This window comes from Eptatretus burgeri, chromosome 9, assembly GCF_056783735.1.
Source record: "Eptatretus burgeri isolate ZD-2024b chromosome 9, Ebu_testis_v1, whole genome shotgun sequence".
In the NCBI taxonomy this organism is placed as follows: Eukaryota; Metazoa; Chordata; class Myxini; order Myxiniformes; family Myxinidae; genus Eptatretus; species Eptatretus burgeri.
The window spans coordinates 74,833,590-74,860,370 of record NC_140969.1 but is presented as its reverse complement, the minus strand read 5'-3'; the positions used below and the strand labels follow the sequence as shown (position 1 = coordinate 74,860,370).

The 26,781-nt window shown below is 41.2% G+C and overlaps 1 protein-coding gene across 1 annotated transcript in view; it reads left to right on the top strand.

Annotated features, from left to right (window-relative positions):
* LOC147020372 (ras association domain-containing protein 5-like) overlaps positions 1-26,781 on the top strand; it is a 139,190-nt gene that overhangs the window by 23,399 nt on the left and 89,010 nt on the right. Inside the window, exon 2 of the mRNA XM_085895681.1 lies at positions 20,827-20,936. Within this exon, the coding sequence (XP_085751807.1) occupies positions 20,827-20,936 (110 nt within the window). The remainder of the gene's footprint in view (positions 1-20,826; positions 20,937-26,781) is intronic.

The following is a 26,781-nucleotide window of genomic DNA, read 5'->3' as shown; positions in this document are numbered from 1 at the left end:
TGTTAAACGTGATGCCGAAGAGGCAGCGTACGTAATTTATAGACAGTGGCTGGCTTGGGGATAATATTGTATGTGTAAAAACCTCCTGTGAGCGGGCAGAGCCAGGTGAGGACTTGTGGCCACAAAAAGGCACCATGAAAGTGCTTTGCGCTTCAATGGACTGATCATGAACTGTTTGGCCAGCGTAGCACAAGCCATGTTGGCAAGGTCGGCTGTAGAGCCCTGGAGAGGGATGGAAGACTTTTATTGGGAGACCAGAATATGGAACCTCCCACAAGCAGCAGGCAGCCAATCATGAGACCCACCACAGGCAAAGGCAGCATCAGTCATTTGGGGCGCCATGCAAAACTCAGTAGTGGCCCAGCGATTCCGCTGTGAGGCCTGTCAATCTCTCATCACACTAAAATATGCATTTTGACATCCATCTGTCTGACGTCGATGTATTCAGTCATTCGTTCTGCAATCTCAAACAACTAAACTGGCAAAGGGGACTACAGGTCATAATTCAAAGTTTGTAGTGACTTCATTGCCCTCCTTCCCCAGGGGTGTGTTCCGTGACCAATCAGCTTACGATTGCTTGCCAAGCCAGCCTTTCCTTTTTGACCATTTTGTTGGAATGCTTGCTTGAGTGCTTAAGCCACTTGGCGAGTGCTCTACAAGCTGTTTGGTAATGGAGCACACTCCAGGGGTTCTGAAGGTGGGGTGATACAAGTTCTGTTTGTAAATGTGTACCATGTATCGCCGCTCTCAGTGGTGTTGGGAGAGGGTATTACGAGCGACAATTCAGAACCCTCAGTTGTATCATGAGTAAGAGGACTTTGTATTATTTTCACACTCACTTAGCCTATGTTGCTTTCAACTTCACTTGACTGCAAAAAATCCAGAGGAATTCCAATGTTTTATTGTATTTTCCCCCTTGGGAAGAAAATGCCATGTTAAGGTGTATAGATAGCATCAGCATCGTTAGGAATAATACATATTTTATTGTAATTATTGTTTCATTTGTAAACATTAAATGTAGTTATTAGTCCACTTAACCTGCTTTCTCTATGAACCTCAACCCTAATTTTGTAATAGTCCTGTTTAGTTAAACATCAGGGGAAATATTTTTACCTTCGCATTCTGCGAAAGGTTATGTTTTGGTTGGCGTGTATTTATTTATTTATTTATTTATTTATTTATTTATTTATTTATTTATTTGTTTGTAATCTTGTGATTCGTATCACTCAAAAAGTATTAAACCGAATTGCATGAAATTTGGTGGGATGATTGGTTATTAGCCAGGAAGCATTCGATTAGATTTTGGGATCGTTCGGGTCAAAGGTCAAGGTCAAGGTCACGAAAAGGTCAAAATCGTCTTTTTACGATAACACGGTCAATTTTTATTCAATTTGCATGCAACTAACGCCAAAATGTTCAGAATTCAACGCCTCATCTTGTGATATGCAATATGACACAATGACGCCCATACTCTTGTTCGGGGTCAAAGGTCAGGGGGTCACGCCCTTGAAAAATATGCGGTTTTTGTCATAACGCGGTCAATTCTTGTCCGCTTTACATGAACCCAGCACCAAAATGTTCAGAATTTAATGCCCAATCTTGTGACACAATGACATCATAACACATGTCACCAGTTGGGGTAAAATGTTGGGGGGGGGGGTCACGCCCTTGAAAAATATGCGGTTTTCGGCATAACTCAGTCAAATCTTATTCGATTTGCATGAAACCAGCATCAAACGAGGTTACCTTCTCTTGTTGAAACGTTGTATTCACCGAGCTTGCGAGTGAAGACTCGCCAAAACGACGTGAGTTGATTGTTGTTTAGTCCATAGCCCCCGAAAGTCGGGGGGGTCATGACATTATAGATATGTAGTTTGTGTCATAAGACCATTCATATGAAACCAGTTCCCCACACTCATACCAAGAACAAAAAAAGTAGTGGCGGCAAAGGTATGCGCTCTATGAGTGCCCGTTCTAGTTTCAATTGATTCATTACGTGAAGGTGCTTTCTTTCCTTGAGATGAAACATTCCCTTTGTGCTGTGTTTATCACCACTCACAAGTTGGTGCGTTTTGTTGGCAAAGTGAGACCTCACCCCTCTCCACTCTTGGGGGCCCTTTCTCTACGTTTTCTCTACGTTTTCTAAGTTTGTGGACCACGATCGGTTGTGTGGGGGGCCCTCGTTGTCTCAGGGTGCCATGCAGGTGCATGGGTTGCACGGCCCTAATGCCAACTTTGACTGCAGTTAAAGGCAGTCACAAAGTCCGCCTCACAATCCCTCACCTCCACTACATAGCTCCTGCCACCCTTTCGGTGCTGATCCGCACTTCACCTGTGTGCCAGCGACCCGCATCCACCACTAGCTTTGTGCCTGCTCAAGTCTCCACCCTGATTCTCCTCTGTTAGTAAGAGTGTGGTGTGTGGCACCATCCCTGACTTCGGATTGTTACTTACGAAATCTAAAGATTTCGTAAGAATATTGATGACTTCCGTCCTCTGTTTTTGTGTTTGTGTGTTTGTGTGTTTGTTTATAGGCACGATAACTCGAGAACGGAAGAAGCTACCAATGTCAAATTACACCACGTGATTCAGGAGGGTGATGGCTAGCGCTGATTAGATTTTGGTAAAAATCGGTCAAAGGTCAAGGTCACAGTGAGGTCAAACATAATTCCATAAATTCATTTGGAGAAATGGAGTATTTTTGCTTCGGTCGACGTTACGAGTTCGCTTTAACTTCGATTTTAATTTTGTCTTCGGTTTTTGCGATCGCTTTGGACGCTTAACACTTGGTTGTCAAAATTCTGCTAAAAGTCGGATGTTTTGGAGACATTTTAAGATTGTATAAAAATATTTCACTCACCACGTCACGGCTCGTCACATGGTGCAGCATGCTCGAGCAGAGGCGTCATTGAGTCACGTACAGGTTTTGCGTGTGCGCGCTGATGGTGTTTTCGATAAAAGTCATTTTTTTATCGCAATAAAGGTTATCGTCGCATGCCTGACTCGCTAAGCCGTCAGATTATGTAAAGATTGATGGTGGATGGCCGAATATTACAGTTTTGTGACTTTGATAAAATAATATTAAATAATTGCGTGGAGAAATGGAGATTTTTTCTTCGGTCGACGTTACGATTTTTGATGGTTTGGTACAGAATCATCATAGAAACTTTTGGTTTGCGTCGCTACTTTCTCTAGAGACAGCTTTTATTAGACAAGGTCAGAGGTCAAGTTGACGATTTCGTAAGTACCAGTCTATGACTGCTTGTTCATTTCTTTATCATTGTACAGTATATAAGTTTGCCTATTCCCCTCTCCCTGTACATGCTGTCATGTTGCTTGGTATGTTCTATCCCCCACACCCCATCCACCTCTTCTCCCCATACCTCTTTTCTTTGATTGAAAATAAAGCCTTATATGGGTAAGAGAAGGGGAATCTGAGTGGAAGGTTAATTCTTATTTGAACGCAGTTTAGCTTCTCACCTTTCGGCTGTTTGCAGGATCAAAGATCCCGGCGCTCAGGCATATCATATTTGTTAGCCTCTGGTGCGATAATAGGTACTCTTGTTTGGGGGTTAAATAACTGTTTACCTGACTGCTTAATCAGTTAAGAAAGGAATCCCATCCCAATTAGTGGTGATAATTTTTTCATTCAAAATGGTTGCAAACATCTGGTTATCTCTTGTTCAGGAAACAATGCATTTGCAGCCTGTCTACCATGGGAAAGACTGTTTCAGATAATGGATGATGTCAGAAACGTGGTCAAGATGCTGTCTAAGCAGACATGCTTGGTACATCAATTAGAAGATTATAGTCAAGGGACATTGCCCCTGGAGGCAACAGTTCACATTAACAGTCGAGAGAGAGAAATAATTAATCATGAGAAACATTCATTTTGTCCATATTGAGGAAATCAAACAGCAGAAGTCAAATTTACAAAGACCCTGGATATTATTTAGCTTTAAAATGTAGTTTGTCAGGCAGTAAAGAAAGGCAAGAACATCACAAAGAAAAGGAAAAGAGGAGGGATGCTGGCAGGTCGATATTTGTAGTCGAGCATGTCACAACATGAGAAGCAGCATTCCCAGCATTGAGTGAATCGAGACAAAACCAAAGGTGAAAGTTAAAGAAGAGCAATATCTTTTGATACACCACAATTATGAATTGCACCACTTTGTTGATTGTTGTTTGAGTGCTTCCAGGTCTCCAATTTAGCAATGCATTTCTCAACTGTGGACCTTTCGGCATTACCTCCATGTTGTCCTGATGTGCATCAAAAAATTGTTTTGTACGTGCATAAGGTTACCTTTTTATGCACATAATGCACAGACACACACAGAAGAGCATCATCAGAGAAAGCTGCCCATGAATAAATAGCAAGATCATGGGTGGCACCAGGGTCGATCCTGAAATAGTCGAGGGATGCCACCTTAGAAGACTGTAGAGGAGGACAACAATAGATAGATTCAGAGAGGTAATTCCAGAGGTGAGAGAAAAAAAGAGAAATGGTGGAAGGTCATATGGTGAAGCCAAATCTGACTTGTTTGGAGAACATGATGTTTTGCACAAGATGAGAAAACGATTTTTTCAAATGAGTATGGTGCTGTGTTCCACTTGCACGAACAATGACAAATAGTCATCATTGGCGTTCGTATGCATCATATGACTGCGGGGCAGCTGGTGCAGTGCCACCTGTGGTTGAAAGTGGAAATTTTTAATTTCTTCAGGGTACAGGTGATAGCTCACCAACTCTTCATGAAGGACACCGTGGTATCTTTAACATCCAGCAACTGATGCTGGCAGACGGGATTCCCAGGTTCAAGTCCATCAGAGGGATGGCACACGTGTTGAGGCCTCGCCTTGCCTGCAAAACACCAGAATCACTGTTTAGAGATGGATGGACATTCAGACCCAGGCTAGACAGCTCAGTGGTGAGTGGATATACCTTGAGGACACCCGACCATCAGACAGTCTGAGAAACGCCAACGGTGTTTGTTTTTAATGATATATAATCAGGAACAGAAATCAAAATATTCTGCTCTGCAAGATAACTGCAGAAGAAAGGAAACAAAGACTTGATTTTGGAAACTGATTTAAATTTGTATAGATGCGGTGAAAATATTTTAAGTCTTCTTATTGCCAAAGAAAGGTAACACCATATTAGCAACACCTGGTTAATCACAATCCCCCACCTCAAGGGAACTGAGAGGTTTTGTCAATGACCAGCATCTTCTGCAATTTATTTCCTGAAAAAAAAAATATATTGTGAGAAACTTGATATTGCAGAGAACATGTCCTGGGAGGTTGAAATTATTACCTGTACAGTTACAGGAGACCCCCAAAGAAATCTTTGACCTCCAGTTGGATGCTGATCATTTCATCTTGCCCCGTGAAGCCGCTGTGGTTTTGAAGCCCAAAAGGGTATATTTAAGGACGGTTGTATGAACTGACCCATGCAGAGAATTGGGGAATTTGTCAGGATTCAGAAGACAGTGAGATTTTTTCAATGTCTTGATTGCAGATGCAGCAACAAAATTAGCATCTCCTCTGAATTTATAAGAGGAGGAATCTTTCCTAGTCCCATGGTTTACCTCGATAATAACTGTCCCTTTTTGTTTTCCAATTTTCTCTAAAAAGGACAAAATAAATTATTGACCCCCACCCTATCAATAAACCTCCAACTCATTCTGCCCTGTTGCTGCTTCTTTTGCTCGTTCTTTATCACTTTACTCCTCATTTTTCCTTCCGTAGTGAGAGAAATAATTAATTCTTAATTCTATTCAAAAGTCATTTTAAATGACATTGAAAAATGCTTCATTTCCTTTAACTGTCCTTAACAAAGGACTCATGCCACCCCTGACAGCTTATTCCTCATCTTTTTCTTCCAACATTGAAGATCTTTTTTCTGGCAAGTGTGCAAACCTCTGCCCCATGTCCGGTTGTTGCGATCTTTCAGCACCACTCTTATTCGTGCTATCTATAACCCTTACCTTCATCCTCGTCGCTTGGCCAATCCGAGGTGGGACCAGGAGGGCCATTTGGCATGGGTCTCGAGATCAAAGGGGCCTTAAATTTAGATACTTGTTAACTTTTTTGGTGTTTGTTAAGTTTCACAACTTCTTGTTTTTATGTGCCTCCCTATTGGATCAAAAGGAGACACACTTTCTCGGCATAGAGTTTGAGAATGTCTCATTATTGTCTTCATATGTCAGCTAAATAAAGGTGGTTGCTTGAGCCATGCTGTAGCCCCTCGCTTGGTGGCTTGGCCATCATCATAGCCAATGGCCTATATTTTTTTTGTCAGTTTGCCTGAATCAGTGGGTTCACGTGAATGCACCTGCAGCATGTTGAAGCAAGTAAGGAACTACTATCACTCTTGAACTATTGTACGAGAGCATTTGAATGGGATCGCCTTGCTTAATATCAATGGTAACATTGCACGAAAGCAAGATTTATCCTCAATAATTAGTGTGTATGCACAGAAAAAGGCTAGAATAGTATTTGTTAAATAAAAAAATGTTAAAATTATATTTACCTCCATCACCGAAGGAGGACAAAGGTTATGTTTTCACCTCTGTCTGTTTGTTTGTTTGTCTGTGAGCAGGATAGATCAAAAAGTTATGGACGCATTCGGATGAAATTTGGTGGACAGGTTGGTGTGTGACAAGGATGAATTGATTAGATTTTGGTGATGATCAGATCCAGATATGAGAATTTTTAAGTGAATCTTCATCATTGAAGGATGGGGACCAAAACGATATATAGCGTGATATATCAAGAAGTTTAGGACAAGTTATGATAAAACTTGGTGGATGAGTCGGGTAGGTGAAAGAAAAGCCGATTCGATTTTGGTTCAGGTCCAGATGCAAATCCGGCCTATCGGTGGATACAAAACGTAAACTGTTCAGCACGGCGGAGGTATGCGCTCTACCGAGTGCCGTTCTAGTTTTGTCAATATAATTTCCTGAAATATCTTCAATAATTTGTCAAAAGGCTTCGATGAACAGGCTTTCATCTACAAGAACAAATGCCTGTTTTATTATGAATTGTAGGTGATTTCAACCTTCACATGGATGTAGAGATGATAGCATGCCTTGTGTCTTCTCCAAAAGGATGGTGGTGCACTCCATGATGCAATCTTTCACTTGTGAAGAACCAGCGTTACGGTTTGCAATTATTTTTCAAAGCCTGTGTAATTGAACTGACATCAGACAACTTAGAGGTGAGCAGAGTATCGCCAAGCCCTGCCAGTAGCACCCAGAGATTTTGTAATTGCTCTTTGTGAGACAAAGTATGCATAATAAACACGGTCCATCTCCGCTGAGATGTATTTTGATCATTCTCAATTTGATTTCCACATCTGACCTTGCAGAAACAATAAAACATCCACAATAAATGTAGGAGTTGAAATCGAGGATCAACCACCAGTTGACATGTGATGCAAATCTGACCGTGCAGTTATTGGTGATAGATCGCGTTTTAAAATATAAACTTCAGGAAATTCTAATTAACTTCTTTCTCCCACCGATTGTTACTGAGAGACATGGAATGACTCGGGCTCATTGGATGGCCTACAGGTGTACACACTCACCTCCAAGCATTCTAACCTGGGTTTAAATCCAGACCCAGCTATAAACTGTCATCCTGGTGTTTCACAGGTAGGGTGATTCATCAATGTTTGTGCCGTCTCTCGGATAGATGATAAACTAGGTGTCCCATCTGCCGGCATTAGTTGGTGGAGGTTAAAGATCCCATGGTGTCCTTTGAAGCGATCGCAAAGAGGAGGTGAGCCATGGCCGGCACCATGGCCAAATTCCCACCCTAGCTTGAAAGGGGCACTGCATTAGCAGCACAGCTGCACTCCCAGTGATGATTCAAACCAGCAGCCATAGGCTGCACACAAAATGAATGAATAAACTACCAAAAATAATGTTCTTAGGAAAAACATCATTGATGATGGGAATGCTTGAGCTGCAGCTGATGCTGTGCATTGTGGGGGACTTCAATGCACATGTTGAAGTTGCAGAACTGCGTGAAGAGGAATGTGTAAGTAAATTTGGTTGGGAATAAGGAATAGAGATGGCCAAAAGCTGCTGGAGAGCAATGTGATAGCCAGAGCTGGTTCATTATTTCAGAAGTGAGACAGTCACAAAATTACTTACAGGAGTGGACTACAATAGAGTGGACTGTAATAGAGTGGACTATAATAGAGTGGACTGGACAGCATAGAATGGAGTTGGATTTGTTGGAAGTGAGAAGCAACAGTTGTGAAGGACTGATGACTGTAGGGTGGTGGTGGGAGAGCATGTCACCATCCAGCACACATCTGTGGTGTCTGTTGTATGCATCCTAATATAAAAAACAAAAGTGAGATTTGCTTTGCAATACATATCCCCAATCAGTCCCAATGAATGTTCAGGAGATAAATATTAGTTTGCGTTTAACGCACACTCGAGCCGATACTGGAACCCAACTTAAGAAGAACAAACTCTCTAACCCACCATGTTTGGGTCTATTCAGCAAAATAAAAGGAAAAGCAATTTTCATTTACTGATATCTTTTGTGGGCAGGAAACCAATAAAAGCAACTTGGATAACAAACCAGAGATAAAAATTAGTTTGCTTTAATGCATGCTCGAGCTGAAACCGGAACAACTTAAGAAGAAGATACTCCCTAACTCACTATGTTTCGTTTGTTTCTAGGCTTTGGCTATTTCATATTAAAGACGAGAAAGGCACTCGGTAGAGTGCATACCTCCACCATGTATTGCCTGATCCACGAGAACATATCGGGCCAAATATATTTTTTAAATATCATGCTATCCAGTTCGATATCGTTTTGTCCCTATCTCTCAATGGTGAAGAATCACTTTAAAAATTAAATAATTCTCGTATCCAGATCCAGATTCGGATCTTCACCAAAATCGAATTATTCGTCCTTCTCACACACCCAACCTGTCCACCAAGTTTCGTCTGAATCTGTTCACAACTTTTTGAGATATTGTGCTATATATAATTTTTTAGCCCGATCTCTCAATGGTGAAGAATCACTTTTAAAATTCCAGTAGTGGCATTCGGATCCGGATCTTCACCAAAGTCTAATCAGTTCGTCCTTGTGAAACACCCAACCTGTCCACAAAATTTAATCTGAATCCATCCACAACTTTTTGAGATATCCTGCACACAGACAGACAAACAAACAAGGCAATAAGAAAACGTCGTGTAGAGCACGACACTTGCAAAATCCATCAAACAAATTTGACATCAACAGTAATTCGTGGTTGAATTCAACGACCGAATATGCAACTCCTCTTCAAATGTCAAGTCAATTGGATGAAAATTGACAATTTTAGAAAATCAGCCTATATTCACCTTTTCGTCGATGTTGACATCAAAAAATAATTCGCTGGTTGAATTCAGTGAACTGAATTCTGAATCATCTTCAAATTTCAAGTCGAACAGATGAAAATTGATTTTTACAAATCTCAGCTAAGTGATTGACCTTTGACCTATGTTACCTCAAATAATTGGCGAGTTGAATTCAGTGACCTGACATCTAAATCCTCTTCAAATTTCAAGTCAATCGGATGCAAAGTGAGTATTTTAGAAATCTCACCAAAGTTGTTGACCTTTGGCCTATGTTGACCTTTTGGTCAATGTTGACTTCTAAAATAACTGGCTGGTTCAATTCAGTGATCAGAAATATAAATCCTCTTCAAATTTCAAGTCAATCAGATGAAAAATGAGGATTTTAGAAACCTCTCCTAATTTGTTGACCATTTGGTCGATGTTGACCGTTTTGGTCGATGTTGACCTCAAATAATTGGCGAGTTGAATTCATTGAACTGAAATATATACCCTCTTCAAATTTCAAGTTAGTCGGATGAAAATTGAGGATTTTAGAAATCTCACCGAAGTTGTTTTTTCTTTAGCCTATGTTGACCTTTTGGTCAATGTTGAACTCAAAAATAATTGGTATACTTGCATGGCATACTTGGTACACTTGCAAAATCGAAGATCTTTCAAGTATATTGGTCATTTGATTTTGTTATTCTTGTCTGTGTGTCTGTCTGTCTGTCTGTCTTTTTATCACCTGCAGGTAACAATTTTAAACCGATCTTCACAAAACTTCACCACATGGAAAAGTTTGTCATCGGGAAGAAGCCTATTGTTTTTGAGGACAAAAGGTTAACATAGGCCCAAGGTCAACAACTTGGGTGAGATTTCTAAAATCCTCAATTTTCATCCGATTGATTGTAAATTTGAAGAGGATTTATATTTCAGTCACTGAATTCAACCAACCAATTATTTTTGAGGTCAACATCGGATTAATTTCTAAAATTTTCTATTTCAATCCTCCTGACTGCAAATTTGAAGAGGAGATGCATATTTGGTCATTGAATTCAACTACCAATTATTGTTGATGTCAAGTTTATTTTATGGATTTCGCAAGTGTCGTGCTCTGCATGATGTCTTCTTTTTACTTGCAAAATCGAAGATTTTTCAAATATATTGATCAGTCGATTTTGTTCTTCTGTCTGTCTGTCTGTGTGTTTATCTATTTATCGCTTACAGGTCACAATTTTAAACCGATTTTCATGAACCTTCACCCCATGGTAGAGTTTGTCATATGGAAGAAGCCTATTGTTTTTGAGGTCAAAAAGTCAACATTGGCCAAAGGTCAACAAATTTGTCAAATTTCTAAAATCCTCAATTTTCATCCGATTGACTCGAAATTTGAACATGATTTTCATATGAGCTTACTGAATTCAACCACCAATCATTTTTGAGGTCAAATTAGCCCAAAGGTCAAGAAGTAAGGTGGTATTTCTAAAATCCTCAATTTTCTTCCGATTGATGGGATTTGAAAATGAGTTGCCTATTTGGTCGTTGAATTCAACCACTAATTATTTTTGAGGTCAAATTTGTTTTTTGGATTTCGCAAGTGTCGTGCTATACATGACATATTTCTTGTTACTTGCAAAATTGAAGATTTTTCAAGTATATCGGTCAGTTGATTTTATTATTCTGTCTGTTTGTCTGCTTGTCTCTTTACCACCTACAGGTCACAATTCCAAACCGATCGTCATGAAACTTTACCAAGTTGTCGATATAGTCTCAACTGAGCAGCCTATTGCTTTTGAGTTCAAAGGTCAAAGGTCATCTTGAGGTCGCAATTTCTGAAATCCTCATTTTTCATCCAATTGTCTTGCAATCTGGACAATATTTGCATATTGTGTCACTGGATTGGGAAACCAACTATTTTTTGAGGTCAAAACGTCAATGGTCAACTCAAAGTTAAATGTCTAAAATCAATTTCAATCTGAAAAGTAATCAATTTTCATCCAATTGACCTGAGCTTTGATTAAGATTGTCAATTTTAATCTTAACGAAATGGACAATTTGATGTATCCATGGCAAACTTTGGAGAGGGGGGTGAATTTTGCAAGTATCGTGCTCTGCACGATATCTTTTTCTTGTTTGTTTGTTTGTCTTTTTGTGAAAATATCTCGTTTTTTTAGTTTTTTCTTTGTGAACAAAAAAAAGTTGTGGATGGATTCGGACAAAATTTTGGTGGAGAGCTTGGGTATGTCACACTAATGAAATTGTTAGATTTTGGTGAAGATCCGGATCTTGATCTGGATCCGAGGATTTTTAAAAAGTGATTCTTCACCACTGAGAGGACCAAAAACAACATATATGAGGATATCTCAAAAATTGTGGACAGATTCGGACGAAACTTGGTGGGAGGTTGGGTATGCCATAATGAAGAATTCATTCGATTTTGGTGAAGATACAAATCCGGATCCGGATCTGAGAATTTCTAAAGTTATTTTTCACCATTGAGTGATGGGGGGTAAAATGCTATACAGCAAGATATCTCAAAAAGTTCTCGACGGATTCGGATTAAACTTGGTGGATGAGTTGGATCAGTGACAAGAACAAGCTGATTCAAATTTAGTTCAGGTCCGAATCCATACCCGGCCTATCAGTGGGATAAAAAACGTAGACTAATCAGCCTGGCAGAAGTATGCACTCCACCGAGTGCCCTTCTAGTTCATGACTGCATTGTGTGAACATGCAATCGTTAAGCATACTTGCTACTTGAGAGGTGAGCCAGAAGGCCATGATAATAATTGAAAGCAGGCCAAAACAGCAGCAGGTGTACGAATCATGCTGCCAGACCAGTCTGAACAGATACAGTGCCCCCGGTACAGCTATCTTTTCCCTGTGAAAGTACTGCAAATGAATAAGGGCATTTTTGATAAATGTCAAAAGAATCACTAAATTGTGTTCATTGCGGTACTCGTCGATGACTCGCGCTGGTTTGTGATCAATCGATTGCGGTTTTGAAATCTCTCATAAAATCGCATCATTTTACACCTTTTCTGAATTTCCACTTTTCTTACCTCTTTTTAAAGTGGTTTTATATTTTAGTTCAAAAAGAAAAGCATTATATGAGAAATAGATTGATCAATTGATTGATAATAACATTGCATTACACAGTCTTCGAAGCTTGGTGTTAGCTTAATGGTTGAGGTGGCTGGCTTAAGATCTTACAGTCTTGAGTTCAAGCCCAAGTCCACCTGTTGAATTAACACCAGGTGGGTTGACTCTGCTTGTCATCCTTCCAAGTTTGGCAAAATGAGCACCAGCTAACTGGTAAAAGGGGCATTGCATCAGCGGCACACCTCTGCCCCCCAGAAAATGATGCAGCCAAGCAGCTACAGGCTGTATACGAATATATAATGAACACAGTCTTCCAGTTCTGCTCATTTGCTTCCATATTTTCAGGGTGAACTTCCCTTGCAGGTCTGTGATTCTACCCATCATAGGCTCAAAATTCCAATGACAAAATTACTTTAATATCCAACACGCAGGAAATTAGAATTGAACGACCACGAGTGCAGCATAGAATGGCTTACCATTTTTATTTATGAATGGCAGCATGAGATCTTAAACATCCACAAGTGAATGCTCACAGGCAGGGCAGCTGACTTAACATCCTATTATTTAATTAATAGGTAGGTAGGAAGAAAGGCGATGTTAGGTACACTTACCTTAGTTGGATCATAAATTAAGTTTTCTAATTGGGAATAGACCAGATGCATTGGTGTGACACCAAGCCATTCGATTTTAAGATTGATTTCTGTTGGAAATGTATCCCCAAACTGCCTTCTGGTCCAGTCCCAACATGCCCTTAGAAGGAACCCCAAGTTAGCCATCATACCTGAAATATGGACATGTACAACCAGTCCTCTGTGACAGTTCCCTAATCATATAAACACTGGAAAGAGAGAAAATGTGATTTTTGGTAAATTCTCATCAAAGTCCAAGATTCCTTTTCATAGATAGTATCAGGGCACTCAAGGCAATTTGTGAATCATTCGCTGTCTGAGAACAATCCCTACACAGGCCACTTCTCTATAACAGCTTGCTGTACGTTATGGCAGGAATTTGGAATTTTGCCAGGGTACCAGTATACAATGACCTACTCCTTTCAGAGGGTATTGCAGATCTTTATCACTCACTAGCGCAGCCTAGCAGGTGGCATACCAAGCTAATTTCCCCTGCGTGACAGCAAACTCATTGATGCAACTCCCTACACCACCCACAAAGCACCATGACAGGTGAGTTCGCAATACCTGCCTGAAAAGATGAGATTTTACATTAAAGTCTGGCATCCACCCAGACGACACATCACTAAGGTGGTTTCGCCATATCTGTTTGTCCCTGCCAGTCAGCTAACCAGTTGGATTAAATCAATGAATACACAAGTATGTTCCTAACAAAGCCTAGTTGGTGGGAAGCCGATATATCATATGAACCTCTCCACATAGTTCCAGACAAGATCAACATCCTCACTGTGGTTGTGGACTCGTACTTTGGAATCCAATAATTGGGAAATCATTCAAGCTACATTGAGCTTTAAATTTGGGATGATAAGTGCAAATGGAAGGCAGGGGCGTTGAATTACAGTTTCAGTATAATTTGGTTTTATCTGCAAAATGCCTCCTCAAGATGATCCGTAGTAGTAACAGACAAAACAAATTGGATTGTGAGCAGATAGTGTATTTATATTTTATATAGATAATATAGTAACACACACACACACACACACACACACACACACACACACACACACACACACACACACACACACACACACACAACCTGATAACACTATTAGCATTGGAGATTCACTGCTTTGTCCTCTGATTCAGTGTTACGTGCTTCCAAACATCAGCTTGTCCCGTTCAGTGGCACTTTACTATGATATTACACTTTTGAACTCAAAGTTCAATGTCACCCGTGATGTTCCTGATGGATAGCGGGCATGCAGAACGAGCCGGTGTTTGCAGGACGTGGTGGTGAGCCAAGGGAAATTTATATGGGCTACTCAATAAATGAAACGATTCATTAATCTTGTAAAAATGGTTTGTGTTTAGTGGCCAATGTATGCTGGACTCCTCTAAATCGTGACCACAATGTGGAGTGAGTTGTTTGATGGGATGCTAAAACAAATAAACGACATTTCCCTGAAAAGAGACAAATTCCGAGCATTTGGTTAGATTGTGCTCGTTCATAATGGCCTTGCTGCTAAAACCTGAACCTGCTGGCCGGTAGAGGGCAGTGCATACTTTTGACTTTCACAAATGAATATTCAAGGCGATTATATAAGAGCAGTTTATGATCAACCCTGCTCTTGAAACAGCCATTTATTTATGTCTAATGCTTCAAGATATGATTGTTTGTTCATTTCTTGGAGAATGACTGCTTTAGTGTAACTCGACCTACCATAAATAGTACGAGTAGGTGTATATACTGTAAAAATTCTATAATATTTTATATATATATATATATATATATATATATATATATATATATATATATATATATATATATATATATATGTGTGTATTGAACCATAGAAGCACACTGAGTCAATGATATGACACTGATGTCATGCACATAAATTATACCAACACATCACCTAAAACTAGGAGGCTCTCAAGTGGTGCTCAAGCCTTTGCAGATTGAGATGTCAAGCCGATGGTCACAAATAGACAAAAGCAGAGATATCGATCTACATATCGCCCTTGTGGGCTCATCAGGACAGCATACTACTGATCATTTATTCGTGACCATATTCGGCTCATAAATATAACTGAATCAAACCCCCTAACTTGATGAGTGAAAAGGGCATCAATCGAGTCCCAATCGAGATCTTATAGTCTCCATTAGAACCCTTAGACCACTAAGACCTTCTATCTGAGGGCCTTCTGCAATAACACTTGATGGTCACCAGCCATAATCAAAAGGCCCCCTATTGGTAAACCACCTCAGTACCAAGCAAAGAGGGCACGAAATATAATTAATTAATTTCTCTGCCTCCTTTTTCAGGTTATGCTCATCTTGGTTGGAAGCATAGAGAAAAGCTCCACGTGACAAAGAGAAAACTGTGTCCATGACAACAATTTCACCCCATTATATTCAAACAGGATATTTTTGTGATTTTATTATTGCCAAACCGAATGTATCAAGGCCAATCCATGCCTGTGCCTTCAATTTCAAGTTATCCCATGGCACCAAAATCCTTCAACTCCAACAGATCCTCAGCTTAAACTTCTTGCTCACACAGTATACCGTTAGGCAGGTACTTTCTTTTTGGCTTGATTTTTTTTTTAAACTAATATAGATTAGTGGTCTTGATATTAGATTAGTGGTCTTGATATTTTAAGATCAGCCATTATTTCAACTGCTCATTGCAATGCAAATCTTATAGCATGAACAATGGGAGTTCTAAGTATGTCAGATGGATTTAGAACTCCCCCCCCCCCCAAAAAAAAATTTTTTTTTTTTAAAACAAAAAAAAGAAACAGAATAGACACAATGGGCTTGAAACCGATCTAAATCGGAAATCTGAATATTCTCATGGCAGCCATTTTGGAAAACGTCTCCAATTGGCCATTCTTTTAAAATAGTGTGGAAGCTCATTTTTAAAATAGTGTGGAAGCTCATTTTTAAAATAGTGTGGAAGCTCATTTTTAAAATAGTGTGGAAGCTCATTTTTAAAATAGTGTGGAAGCTCATTTTTAAAATAGTGTGGAAGCTCATTTTTAAAATGAGTGTGGAAGCTCATTTTTAAAATAGTGTGGAAGCTCATTTTTAAAATAGTGTGGAAGCTCATTTTTAAAATGTGTGTGGAAGCTCATTTTTAAAATGTGTGTGGAAGCTCATTTTTAAAATAGTGTGGAACACATTTTTAAAATAGTGTGGAAGCTCATTTTTAAAATAGTGTGGAAGCTCATTTTTAAAATAGTGTGGAAGCTTATTTTTAAAATAGTGTGGAAGCTCATTTTTAAAATAGTGTGGAAGCTCATTTTTAAAATAGTGTGGAAGCTCATTTTTAAAATAGTGTGGAAGCTCATTTTTAAAATAGTGTGGAAGCTTATTTTTAAAATAGTGTGGAAGCTCATTTTTAAAATAGTGTGGAAGCTCATTTTTAAAATAGTGTGGAAGCTCATTTTTAAAATAGTGTGGAAGCTCATTTTTAAAATAATGTGGAAGCTCATTTTTAAAATAGTGTGGAAGCTCATTTTTAAAATGAGTGTGGAAGCTCATTTTTAAAATGAGTGTGGAAGCTCATTTTTAAAATGAGTGTGGAAGCTCATTTTTAAAATGTGTGTGGAAGCTCATTTTTAAAATAGTGTGGAAGCTCATTTTTAAAATAGTGTGGAAGCTCATTTTTAAAATAGTGTGGAAGCTCATTTTTAAAATAGTGTGGAAGCTCATTTTTAAAATAGTGTGGAAGCTCATTTTTAAAATAGTGCGGAAGCTCATTAAAAAAATATCGTCCCAAGGTACCCAAATCCATCTTCAAACTTAGTTCTCCACAAAATAGTTGCAGGGTCCCCGGAGGGTAACCCCACCATATGTTATCTCACCCTGTGAAGTTCCCTTCTGACCATTTTCGATGATACAGGATGCTCACGATCCTCGTTGACCTCTGCACACAGTTTGTCCACCATTGATCTCCTGTTTCGCCTCAGTCCAAAATAATGCCCTTGTATCACGCTTTATGTTTTTTTTAAATACATTGTCGAGGCTCATATGAGAGCAATCACACAATGCACAACAAGGGGGGGGGCAGGAGACAAGAGGGGAGGGAGAGGGAAGGACTTTGCATGATGGAGGATTCCCAGTCGGCGACTGGCTTTGGAGGCGATGTTGGAAATGTGACTTTTCCAGGAAAGATCATGACAGATCGTGAGACCCAGAAGCTTTAATGAAAGGACTTCTTCCAGAGGTTTGTTAAGAAAGTAGATGGAGGCGTTTTCCAAACGGTCCTTTTGGAAATACGTCGTGCGAGTGTGAGATTTGTCTGGATTGAAAGACATGTTCCACGTGTTGGACCAGTTTGAGATTTTATCCAGATCTGCAGAGAGCAAAGAAGCTGCTGCTTCCTGGTCTGAGGGATGACAGATGGTACGGCAGAGGGTGGAGTCATCAGCAAGGAGATAGAGTATTTTCCAGAGAGTCGGAGAGATCATTGATGAAAACCAGAAAAAGCACAGGGCTGAGAACGCTACCGTGAGGAACTCCAGCCTGCACAGGAAGAGGGGATAAAAGAACTCAATTTGGAGCCACACGTTGACTGCGACAGGAGAGGAAGTCTGTGAGCCATGAGTGGAGATTGCCGTGGATACCATAGGAAGAGAGTTTGGGAAGCAGGGCAGGGTGCCAGACTGTGTCAAAAGCACACGATATGTCTGGGTAGATGGCTCTGATTTCATGTCCGGCATTGAGTATATCCATCCATTGTTGGGAGAGCAGAAGCAGCATATCCAGGGTAGAGTGACCTGTTCTGAAACCAAATTGACGATGGGATATCAAGCCATTGGAGAGGAGGAAAGATTTAATGTCTGAAGAGATGATGGATTCCATAACCTTGCTGATGATTGGGAGAAGGCTGATTGGCCTGTAGTTGCAGGGATCTGTTTTTGCACCTTTTTTATGCAGAGTGGTGATGTTAGCTGATTTCCAAGCAGATGTCAGATGACCTTGAGCAAATGCGAGGGTGACTAGAACAGAGAGAAGGTGAGCAAGAGCAGAGGAGCAGGTTTTTAGTATGATTGTCGTTCTCGTTTCTGGGACGACTCAACACACTTGCCGAGTATGTGCTTCCACCCATTGTTGCTCTTCGATGGTGATGTTTTTCCTTCCTTTTCCCAGGCTAACATCACCTTTGAGACAGTTCCTCACGACACATTAGGAATTTCTGCAGCCTTTGTCACTGAAGCGCCCGCCAAACGTGCACCCATGATTACACGGCATTCAAAATCACTGAGGTCTTCTCTTCCGGCCATGTTGGCTCTTAATATCAAATTTGAGCCACAACCTGCCTTCACATATATGACAAGAGTTCTACCAGGAATAGATTTGCAGATTTCACGCACCAGTCATGTACGTGTTGTGGCCCCGTACTTTGCATATATGTTGTTTGGCCCGTGTACCCTGGTGTTTCCATTGTATATTTTTTGTCCACTATTTGTATTTGACATAATCATGCCAATGTATCACATACATTGCCATTATCCAGAGCTTTATTGATTATTGATTGATTATTAGGATATTTAACTATCACTTTTGTGCACATCGATGATATGGGTATATGGGCCATAATATTAGCATGTTCAGTTAATGACAATATTTTTGTTCAGAATGACTTTGCGAGGCCAATCTATGCACTCCACCAAGTGCCGCTGTAGTTACATTAACTTTTCACTTGTGCTCGTGAAAGGGTTCGTTCACCGTGATACACATTGATGAAAGATTCATTTATTCGAGAGCCTTGTACAGGAGTCGACCAAAATTCTAAACTTAATTTCATCATTTTGTAAATTTAATGGTTGTTTTGATAATAACCACCTTGTTGCAGCAACACAAGTTCTCCTACTGACTCGTAAAATCCCATTGCTAGAAAATCGATCCCAGCAATGTGTTGCAAGGTGCTTCAGCATTGGCATGGACTCTCTATTGTCAAACAAGTGTAGAAAATAAATAATGGTTCAATGCTTCCATTCGGTGGAACGATATTGTTTACCCTGAGCAAATTATATAAAAACTAGCAGGGTACCCATCAGACGGGTTCATTGATGTCTCACCTGAAATGGACAATCTTTTTTGAGTGTGAATTGGTAGAAGCGGGAATTCAGTGTAAATATTCAATGAGGAGATATCACAATGGATGTGCATGGGAACGTCGGCAATTTCGTTCCATTCCACCAGCGAAGATTTCCAATCCATGCTTGTTCTCCCACCAAAGTATTGCTTGGGAGTGAGGGTGATATTCTGAAAGCTCAGCTGGGAAACTAATTTAGGCCCGTGTTAGTCTGGCAGCCATTGTCTAAAGTGTGTTTTGGAGTACACACACAACTTTATTGCAGATTCTGGTAACATAGGCTATACTAAACTCAAATCCGAGTGATGCCACTTTGTCACGCTTGAGCAATTTTTTTTAGGAGCAAAATTCAAAATGGCCGCCATCAAAACCTTTTTTTTGGCCGTAACTCGGCCAAAAACCGAGATATGAATCCGATTTCAGGGGATTTGTTGAAGAGTGAGACACGTGATTGGACCTGGGTCCATCATGTTACACGAGAGTTAAAACAATCTAACGTGGGATCGAGACATTCCTGGTCCACATCACCAAAAACATTTAAGGTAATTCAGTCATCAGACGGAAAGCTTACATCAACATTGCTTTGACACCTCAGCAGTTTCATTCATGTGTAATCTTTTTTTTTTTGTTCAACATGGAGAAATCATCAATGTGCAGGACTATAGTGACCCGATACACATTGAAATGAGGTGAGTGATACACAGACAACGAGTAGGTGAGCATATCTTACACCTACACTCTACCCTCATCTTCCCTCCGGTTTACTTTACTGTCCCACCATTGGAAGAGGTGCAATACAAGTAACTCCTGGTATAGGTGTCATGATCTATCACAACCTGTCTTTGGGGATGATATATCAAAACCCGCCCCAATGGTTGGCCGATACATTGCTGTTCTGCTCAGAACCAAGTCAGTTCTGTACCATTCAGAACTCATCATGGTGTATAAGGCCTCCATGTGAAGTACCATGAGGTATGGGTCCCCACTTCCGGCTGCTGTAGTGACCTTCCATCCTGCTCCCCTTGATGCACACAATTCCAAGGCTTTTCAAATAATTGGCATCTCATGGCAGGAGACCAAATCCCAGGATTTGTTTTTCACCCTCCGCAGTCAGCTCAAGGAACTCTCAGTTTCGTATCACCTCATTCATTTCTGGCCTCACTTCACCTGCATTCTTTTCCTCTCATCCTCCCATGGCTCACCACGGTCACATGCATTCCTCCAGCAAGACACACCTAATTTTGCACATGATTGCACATTAAATTCCAAACAGTGGTCTCACATATGGTCCAGACTTGTGGCCTTGTGATTACCATCTCTTTTTGAGCATTGAAAGCATATCTGCATGGCAATAAGTTTTTGAATGATGAATATGTCAAAACAGGTATCTTGAAATGATTGCGTCGCCATGCCAATGGTTTCTATGCAGGTGACGTCGCGGTACAACCACATCAATCGAACAAGCATGTGCGTGTAGCACTGAAATACCTTGATAAATCAGTGGAGTTTTGTTTTTCTCCACGAAAAAGTCAATGTCATCATTGAAGAACTCTCATGTATTGTCCTTAGGATAAGCAGACATCATATACTTTCCATTCAAGAAAACATCATTATGTGTATGCATTGTGATTTACTTGACTGCAGATTGCAAGGTCACGTGTCATACACGCTGTCGGGAGGCCATTCAGCTGGACTGCCAACATCAAGAGGGGCAGACATCCTTTGGTGACCAACAGGAACATCCACCAAAAGGGGTGGGAATCACACATAACTCATCAAAACTATTCTCTACCATCACCTCTCTCTCTCTCTCTCTCTCTCTCTCTCTCTCTCTCTCTCTCTCTCTCTCTCTCTCTCTCTCTCTCTCTCTCTCTCTCTCTCTCTCTCTCTCTCTCTCTCTCTCTCTCTCTCGCTCTCGCTCTCGCTCTCGCTCTCGCTCTCGCTCTCGCTCTCTCTCCATCTATCTCTCCATCTCTCTCTCCATCTCTCTCTCCATCTCTCTCTCCATCTCTCTCTCCATCTCTTTCTCCATCTCTCTCTCCATCTCTCTCTCCATCTCTCTCTCCATCTCTCTCTCCATCTCTCTCTCCATCTCTCTCTCCATCTCTCTCTCCATCTCTCTCTCCATCTCTCTCTCCATCGCTCTCTCTCTCGCTCTCTCTCTCTCCATCTCTCTCTCGCTCTCTCTCCATCTCTCTCGCTCTCTCTCCATCTCTCCACACCTTTTTTTGCTGAATCTCAAATATAAAACAACAACCTCCCAAGCAAAGTTTGTGATTGGAATTCAGAAGCACATTATAAGCTGGCTAGCATGGTATTGAAGGCTCATGGATGCTTTACTTTGCAATGAATTGATTCAATGTCAAGATGCAGAATAATCTACAATTGTGATCAGAGCATTGTGTTTTTTGTCCTGAAAAAGTTTCCAAGCAAAACATTGTTACTGTAAAAGTACTGATTTGATGTTTGCTTCACTGACATATTTCCTTTTACACTGGTTTCAGCATAAGGTGTAACTGTCACATGAAGACCATTCTTTGTTCTTGCTCCACTGGGGGGGGGGGGGGGTTCACTCTTTCCTTTGTTTACTCTGCTTATTCTGCTTCCCGTCTTATGCCGAACACATCCTAGTGGGATCTGCTGTCACCTCGATGTCAATTCCCCGAGGCTCCAGGTTCATTTCCAGATCACAACAGCAACTTTTGAAATCCCTACTCACAAACTGTAGTTCAGGAAGAACATGGAATATGCGATGATAAACCATTCTTCCTTGTTGGTGATTCATCAACTTAATTCCTTGGGGAATTTATTCCTCCACTCGCCGACTCGCAAAGTTGGCGAGCTATTGCCAGCATCCTCAACAAATTACAAATTCCTGGTCCAACCTAAAGGGGGCACTGCAGTGCTGCACTCCTCCGAGGACTTGCGCTAACTCGCAGCCATGTGCTGCATAGGAAAGATGATTTACCGGTAAAAATTTGTCATCTCAGGATGGCTCGATGTGCAGAGCGACTGACACAAATTGGAACGGAGTGTTCGTGTGCTTTGTGGTTCTTGGCATTTTAGAGTTTCCTTCAGATGCGGTGCAGTCTGCATTGAATACTTCTTCCTGTGTATGGCAGCTTAGCTACCGGGATAGCTATCATTTCTTGGAAGCGTGACTGTGTCGCTGATGCGGTGGCCCTCTACCAGTACACACCGGTACTCATTTCGCCGACCTCGGAAGGTTGAGAGGCTGAATCAACCCCCTGGTGTATGAATTAATTCAGCGGCCAACGGGGCTTGAACTCAGGACCCTAGGATCCCAAGCCGCCACCCTAACCACGAAGCCAACTCCAGGCTTACATTGAATACTGCTACTACTTATTTAAAGGCCCAAAATAATTTCCTCCTTATTGTGGGATTTGACAGGGAAAATGGCAAAAATTGGAAAATTTGGAAAATGGGGCAACCATGATGGAAAAATTTGTTTCACTTGAGGGGATGCAATGGATGCATATATAGTATGTATAGATATCAATCGATCAATGGTACTGTACCATACTCTTTATAAAGTGTTGGTGATGCCAAAGGAATTCCTGTGCAAGGGTTTTTTGGTGTTTTTTTGTATAGAGAGTCAAGGCTCATAGAAGAGTGAGAATACTGAACAGATCAGGATGGCACAGGGAAAAAGGAACAGTACAGAATAGGGGGGGGAGGGGGTGCACTAACAGCTGTGTTGAAGGACAAAATAGAGGGTGTGAGAAGGAATGAGGGGTAAGGAAGGATGCATTGGGTGGGAGAAATGGATATGGAAGGAAGGAAAAACTGGAAATAAAGATGGAGGAGGTCTTGTGGGTGTGCACATGGGATTGAAGGGGGTAGAAAAGATCATGGGTTTGGATGGGGGGTGTTGTATGAGATTGTGGTGAACAGCCGTCTTGAAGACCTGGAGGGAAGAACGAAATTGAAGAGAATGTGGAAGTTGGTACAACAAGCAGAGAAAAAAAACCAGGAACGAATGAGTGGAGACGAGCAGTAATTCTGGATTTTTGGGAGTTCTACTGGAACGGGGTTGATGGTGGGCCATGTGGATCCTGCAGTATCCTGGAGTGGGGGGAGGGGGAGGACGAAGAATGGAAAGAGCAGGTCCCATTGCCCTTTATTCTTCCCTACATCCTTTATTCCTCCAAGTCTCCCTCTATTTTGTCCTTAAACCCTGATTTTAGTGACCCCCTCTCTTCTGTTATTTCCTCTGTCACTGTAGGTGAAGGGGGTTATGTTTTCACCCCTCTCTGTCTGTTTGTCTGTTTGTTACTTTCGAAATCTAAAGATTTTGTAAGTATATTGATGACTTCCATCATCTGTTTGTGTGTTTGTTTCTTTGTGTTTGTGTGTGTGTGTGTGTGTGTGTGTGTGTGTGTGTGTGTGTGTGTGTGTGTGTGTGTGTGTGTGTGTGTTTATGTGTTTGTTTGTTTGTCGGCATGATAACTCGAGAACGGAAGACGCTACCAATGTCAAATTAGACCACGTGATTCAGGAGGGTGATTGCTAGCGCTGATTAGATTTTGGTCAAAATCTGTCAAAGGTCAAGGTCACAGTGAGGTCAAACATCAGATTTTTGAAGGTTTGGTACAGAATCATCGTAGAAACTTCTGGTTTGCGTCGCTACCTTCTCCAGAAACAGCTTTTATTAGACAAGGTCAGAGGTCAAGTTAACGATTTCGTAAGTACCAGTCTATGACTGCTTGTTTGTTTGTTTGTTTGTTTGTTTGTGTGCAGGGTATCTCAAAAAGTATGGACAGATCCGGATGAAATTTGGTGGGCAGGATGGGTGTGGGACAAGGAAAAATTGATTCAATCTCAGTGAAGATCCGAATCCAGATCGAGATACGATAATTATTTTTTTTTTTAAAGTGATTCTTCACCAGTGAGAGATCGGCGCCAAAAACGATACAATCGCATGATATTTCAATAAGGTGTTGGGCCTGATATGTTCTCATGGATCAGGGATTACATGGTGGAGGTATCTCTCTACTGAGTGCCCTTCTAGTTTTTGTTCTGTTACGTCCTGATATATTCTGTGTTCTAGCTTCTCCATGAGCCCCAACACATTTTAAATACCCTACCTTTCTCGTGCAGTTTCCCTTTCTGCCATTGTGCATTTAAAGACCAAATACTGTCGTACAGGTATGCTTTGCTAAAATGTGGCCAGGATAATAATAAACCTGCCACGCCTCTTCATGGTATGTCTTTGTCATGCAGCCATGTTTTCAGGACATTGGAATTTAACCATCTTACAATGCAAATTCCTTTCATTTTTATAATTTTCTTTTTTAAGATTCGATGATTCGGTTGAGGATGAGTGGTGAGTTCAAGGCCTTGTATTTCTGTTACGTGAGACACCCCGCAACCCATGCTTGCAGAAAACTGATGTTTTTTTTTTAATGCTGGCCACATTTTCCATCCTCCTTACATAGCTGGTGGTACATTGTTAAGTCTGTCTCTGGAGTATACTCCCCTTCCACCCCTTCTCTCACTTCAAATGGCACCACTGCCGACTCCACTTGTGAGAAGGCCGAATGTCTCAGTTCTGTGTTTGCTTCCAAATCTTGAGTCCCCCAACCCCTCACTCTCATTACGCACCCTTCCCAGTCATACCTGACTGCTCCTGGACTTTGTATCTTTTGCACCTGAGAAAGTAGAAAAAGGTTATTTCAACCCTTGTCTCTGACACTGCAACTGGACCAGATGGCATCAGCAGCTCACATGTTACTCCGCTACTCTTGCACTTCCCCTGTCCACTCTTTTCACTCTATCATTTGCCACAGGTCCTGTTCTAACCACATGGGAATCAGCCAACATCACTGCATTACATAAAAAGGTGCAAAGTCTGATCCTCTTAACTACAGCCCAATTAGCTTACTTCCAATCATCAGGAAGGTCATAGAATCCATCACTGCAGTCAATATGAAATCCTTCCTTTTTCCAACAACCTCATCTCAGATCACCTATTTGGTTTCAGACCAGGTCACTCTCCCTTGGACATGCTGCTTCGACTCACCCAACAATGGATGGAGGCCCTCAATGTCAAACATGAGATGATGGCCGTCTCTCTCCTCTCTCGAGATATTTTGTGCTTTTGATACAATCTGGCATCCCGCCTTGCACTCCAAACTGTCTGCCTTTGGAATCCAAGGCCAACTTTACCCATGGCTTACTGACTTCCTCCACTCTCATAACCAACATGTGGCACTCAATGGAATCCTTTCCTCTGCACTCCTTGTCAAGGCTGTCATGCTCCAAGGAAGTGTTCTGGGCCCAGTCCTATTCCTGATCTTTATCAATGATCTCTATGACTCTCTGGAAAATCCTCTTTGTCTATTTGCTGAAGACTCCACCCTCTGCCATCATGACATCCTTCATCCTTCTGGTCAATGGTCAAACACTTGGAATATGTCTTTTGACACAGAGAAATCTCCCACTCTGACTATTTCTCTCTCTCTCTCACTCTCTCTCTCTCTTAAAGGACTTGACAATCCTTTTGAGGAAGTTCAGTCATTCAAACTCCTTGGTCCCACTATCAGCCATGATCTTTCTTGAGCAAACCACATTTCAACGTTGGCCGCGAAAGCCAGTCACCGACTGGGTATCCTCTGTTGTGAAAAGTGCTTCCTTGGCACACCTGGACTCCTATCCACCAACGAGGGCCTTATCTGCAGCTTGATGGAGTGCTGCTGTCCTCTCTGGGCTGGTTTCCTTGCCTCACACCTTCCTCAGCTTGATGCCGTGGAAACCAAGGCCTTCAAGTTTATTAGAATTCCCGCAATGAAGCTTAGTCTATGGGCCTATGACTTTCCCATCGCACATAGTTCGGTGATCTCTCTGTCTTCTACAGCCTCATTTCTCGCCTTGCATCCTCTGCTCTTTCTGTGCTTTGTCCTCCCCCGTCCCCCTCCCCCGAGCTTTCTGCAGGCTCACATAGCCACCGCCAACCACCTTCTGGTGAAACGACCTAAATCCAGAATCATTTCTCACCCCCACTAATTCATTTCTCTTTTTCCCCACTTGTGGAACCAACTTCCATGTTCTTTTCAATCTCATTCTTCCCTCCAGGTCTTCAAGATGGCTGTTCACCACCATCTCAGATCATCATCAATCCAAAACCATGATCTTTTCTACCCTCATTAACCCCCAATCCCAAGTCCTTCTCCTTCCACATTTCCAGTTTTTTTCTTCCTGAGCTTCCATCTTGTCCACCCCATGCGTCCGTACCCCTCATTCCTCCCCACACCCATTGTTTGTCCAAATCTCCTATTTTGTCATTTAGCTCAGCTGTTGGTGTTTTCCCCATCTCTGTACTGTTCCTTTTGTCCAGCTCCGTCCTGATCCGTTCAATGTTCTAGCTCTTCCATGATCCTTGAATCTGTATCCAAAATTAATCATCATATAATTTAAAAGACTCTCCATGTAGAGGCGCTCCGATCTTGAAAGTTTTATGTCAACCGCATGGCCAGTCACAGAGAAAACAAATTTAAAAGTGAATGAAGGTAAAAAAAAGTGATGGTGGAGGAAAATGAATAAGGGCCTCGGCCAACATTCCACAACATGGCCAAAGAT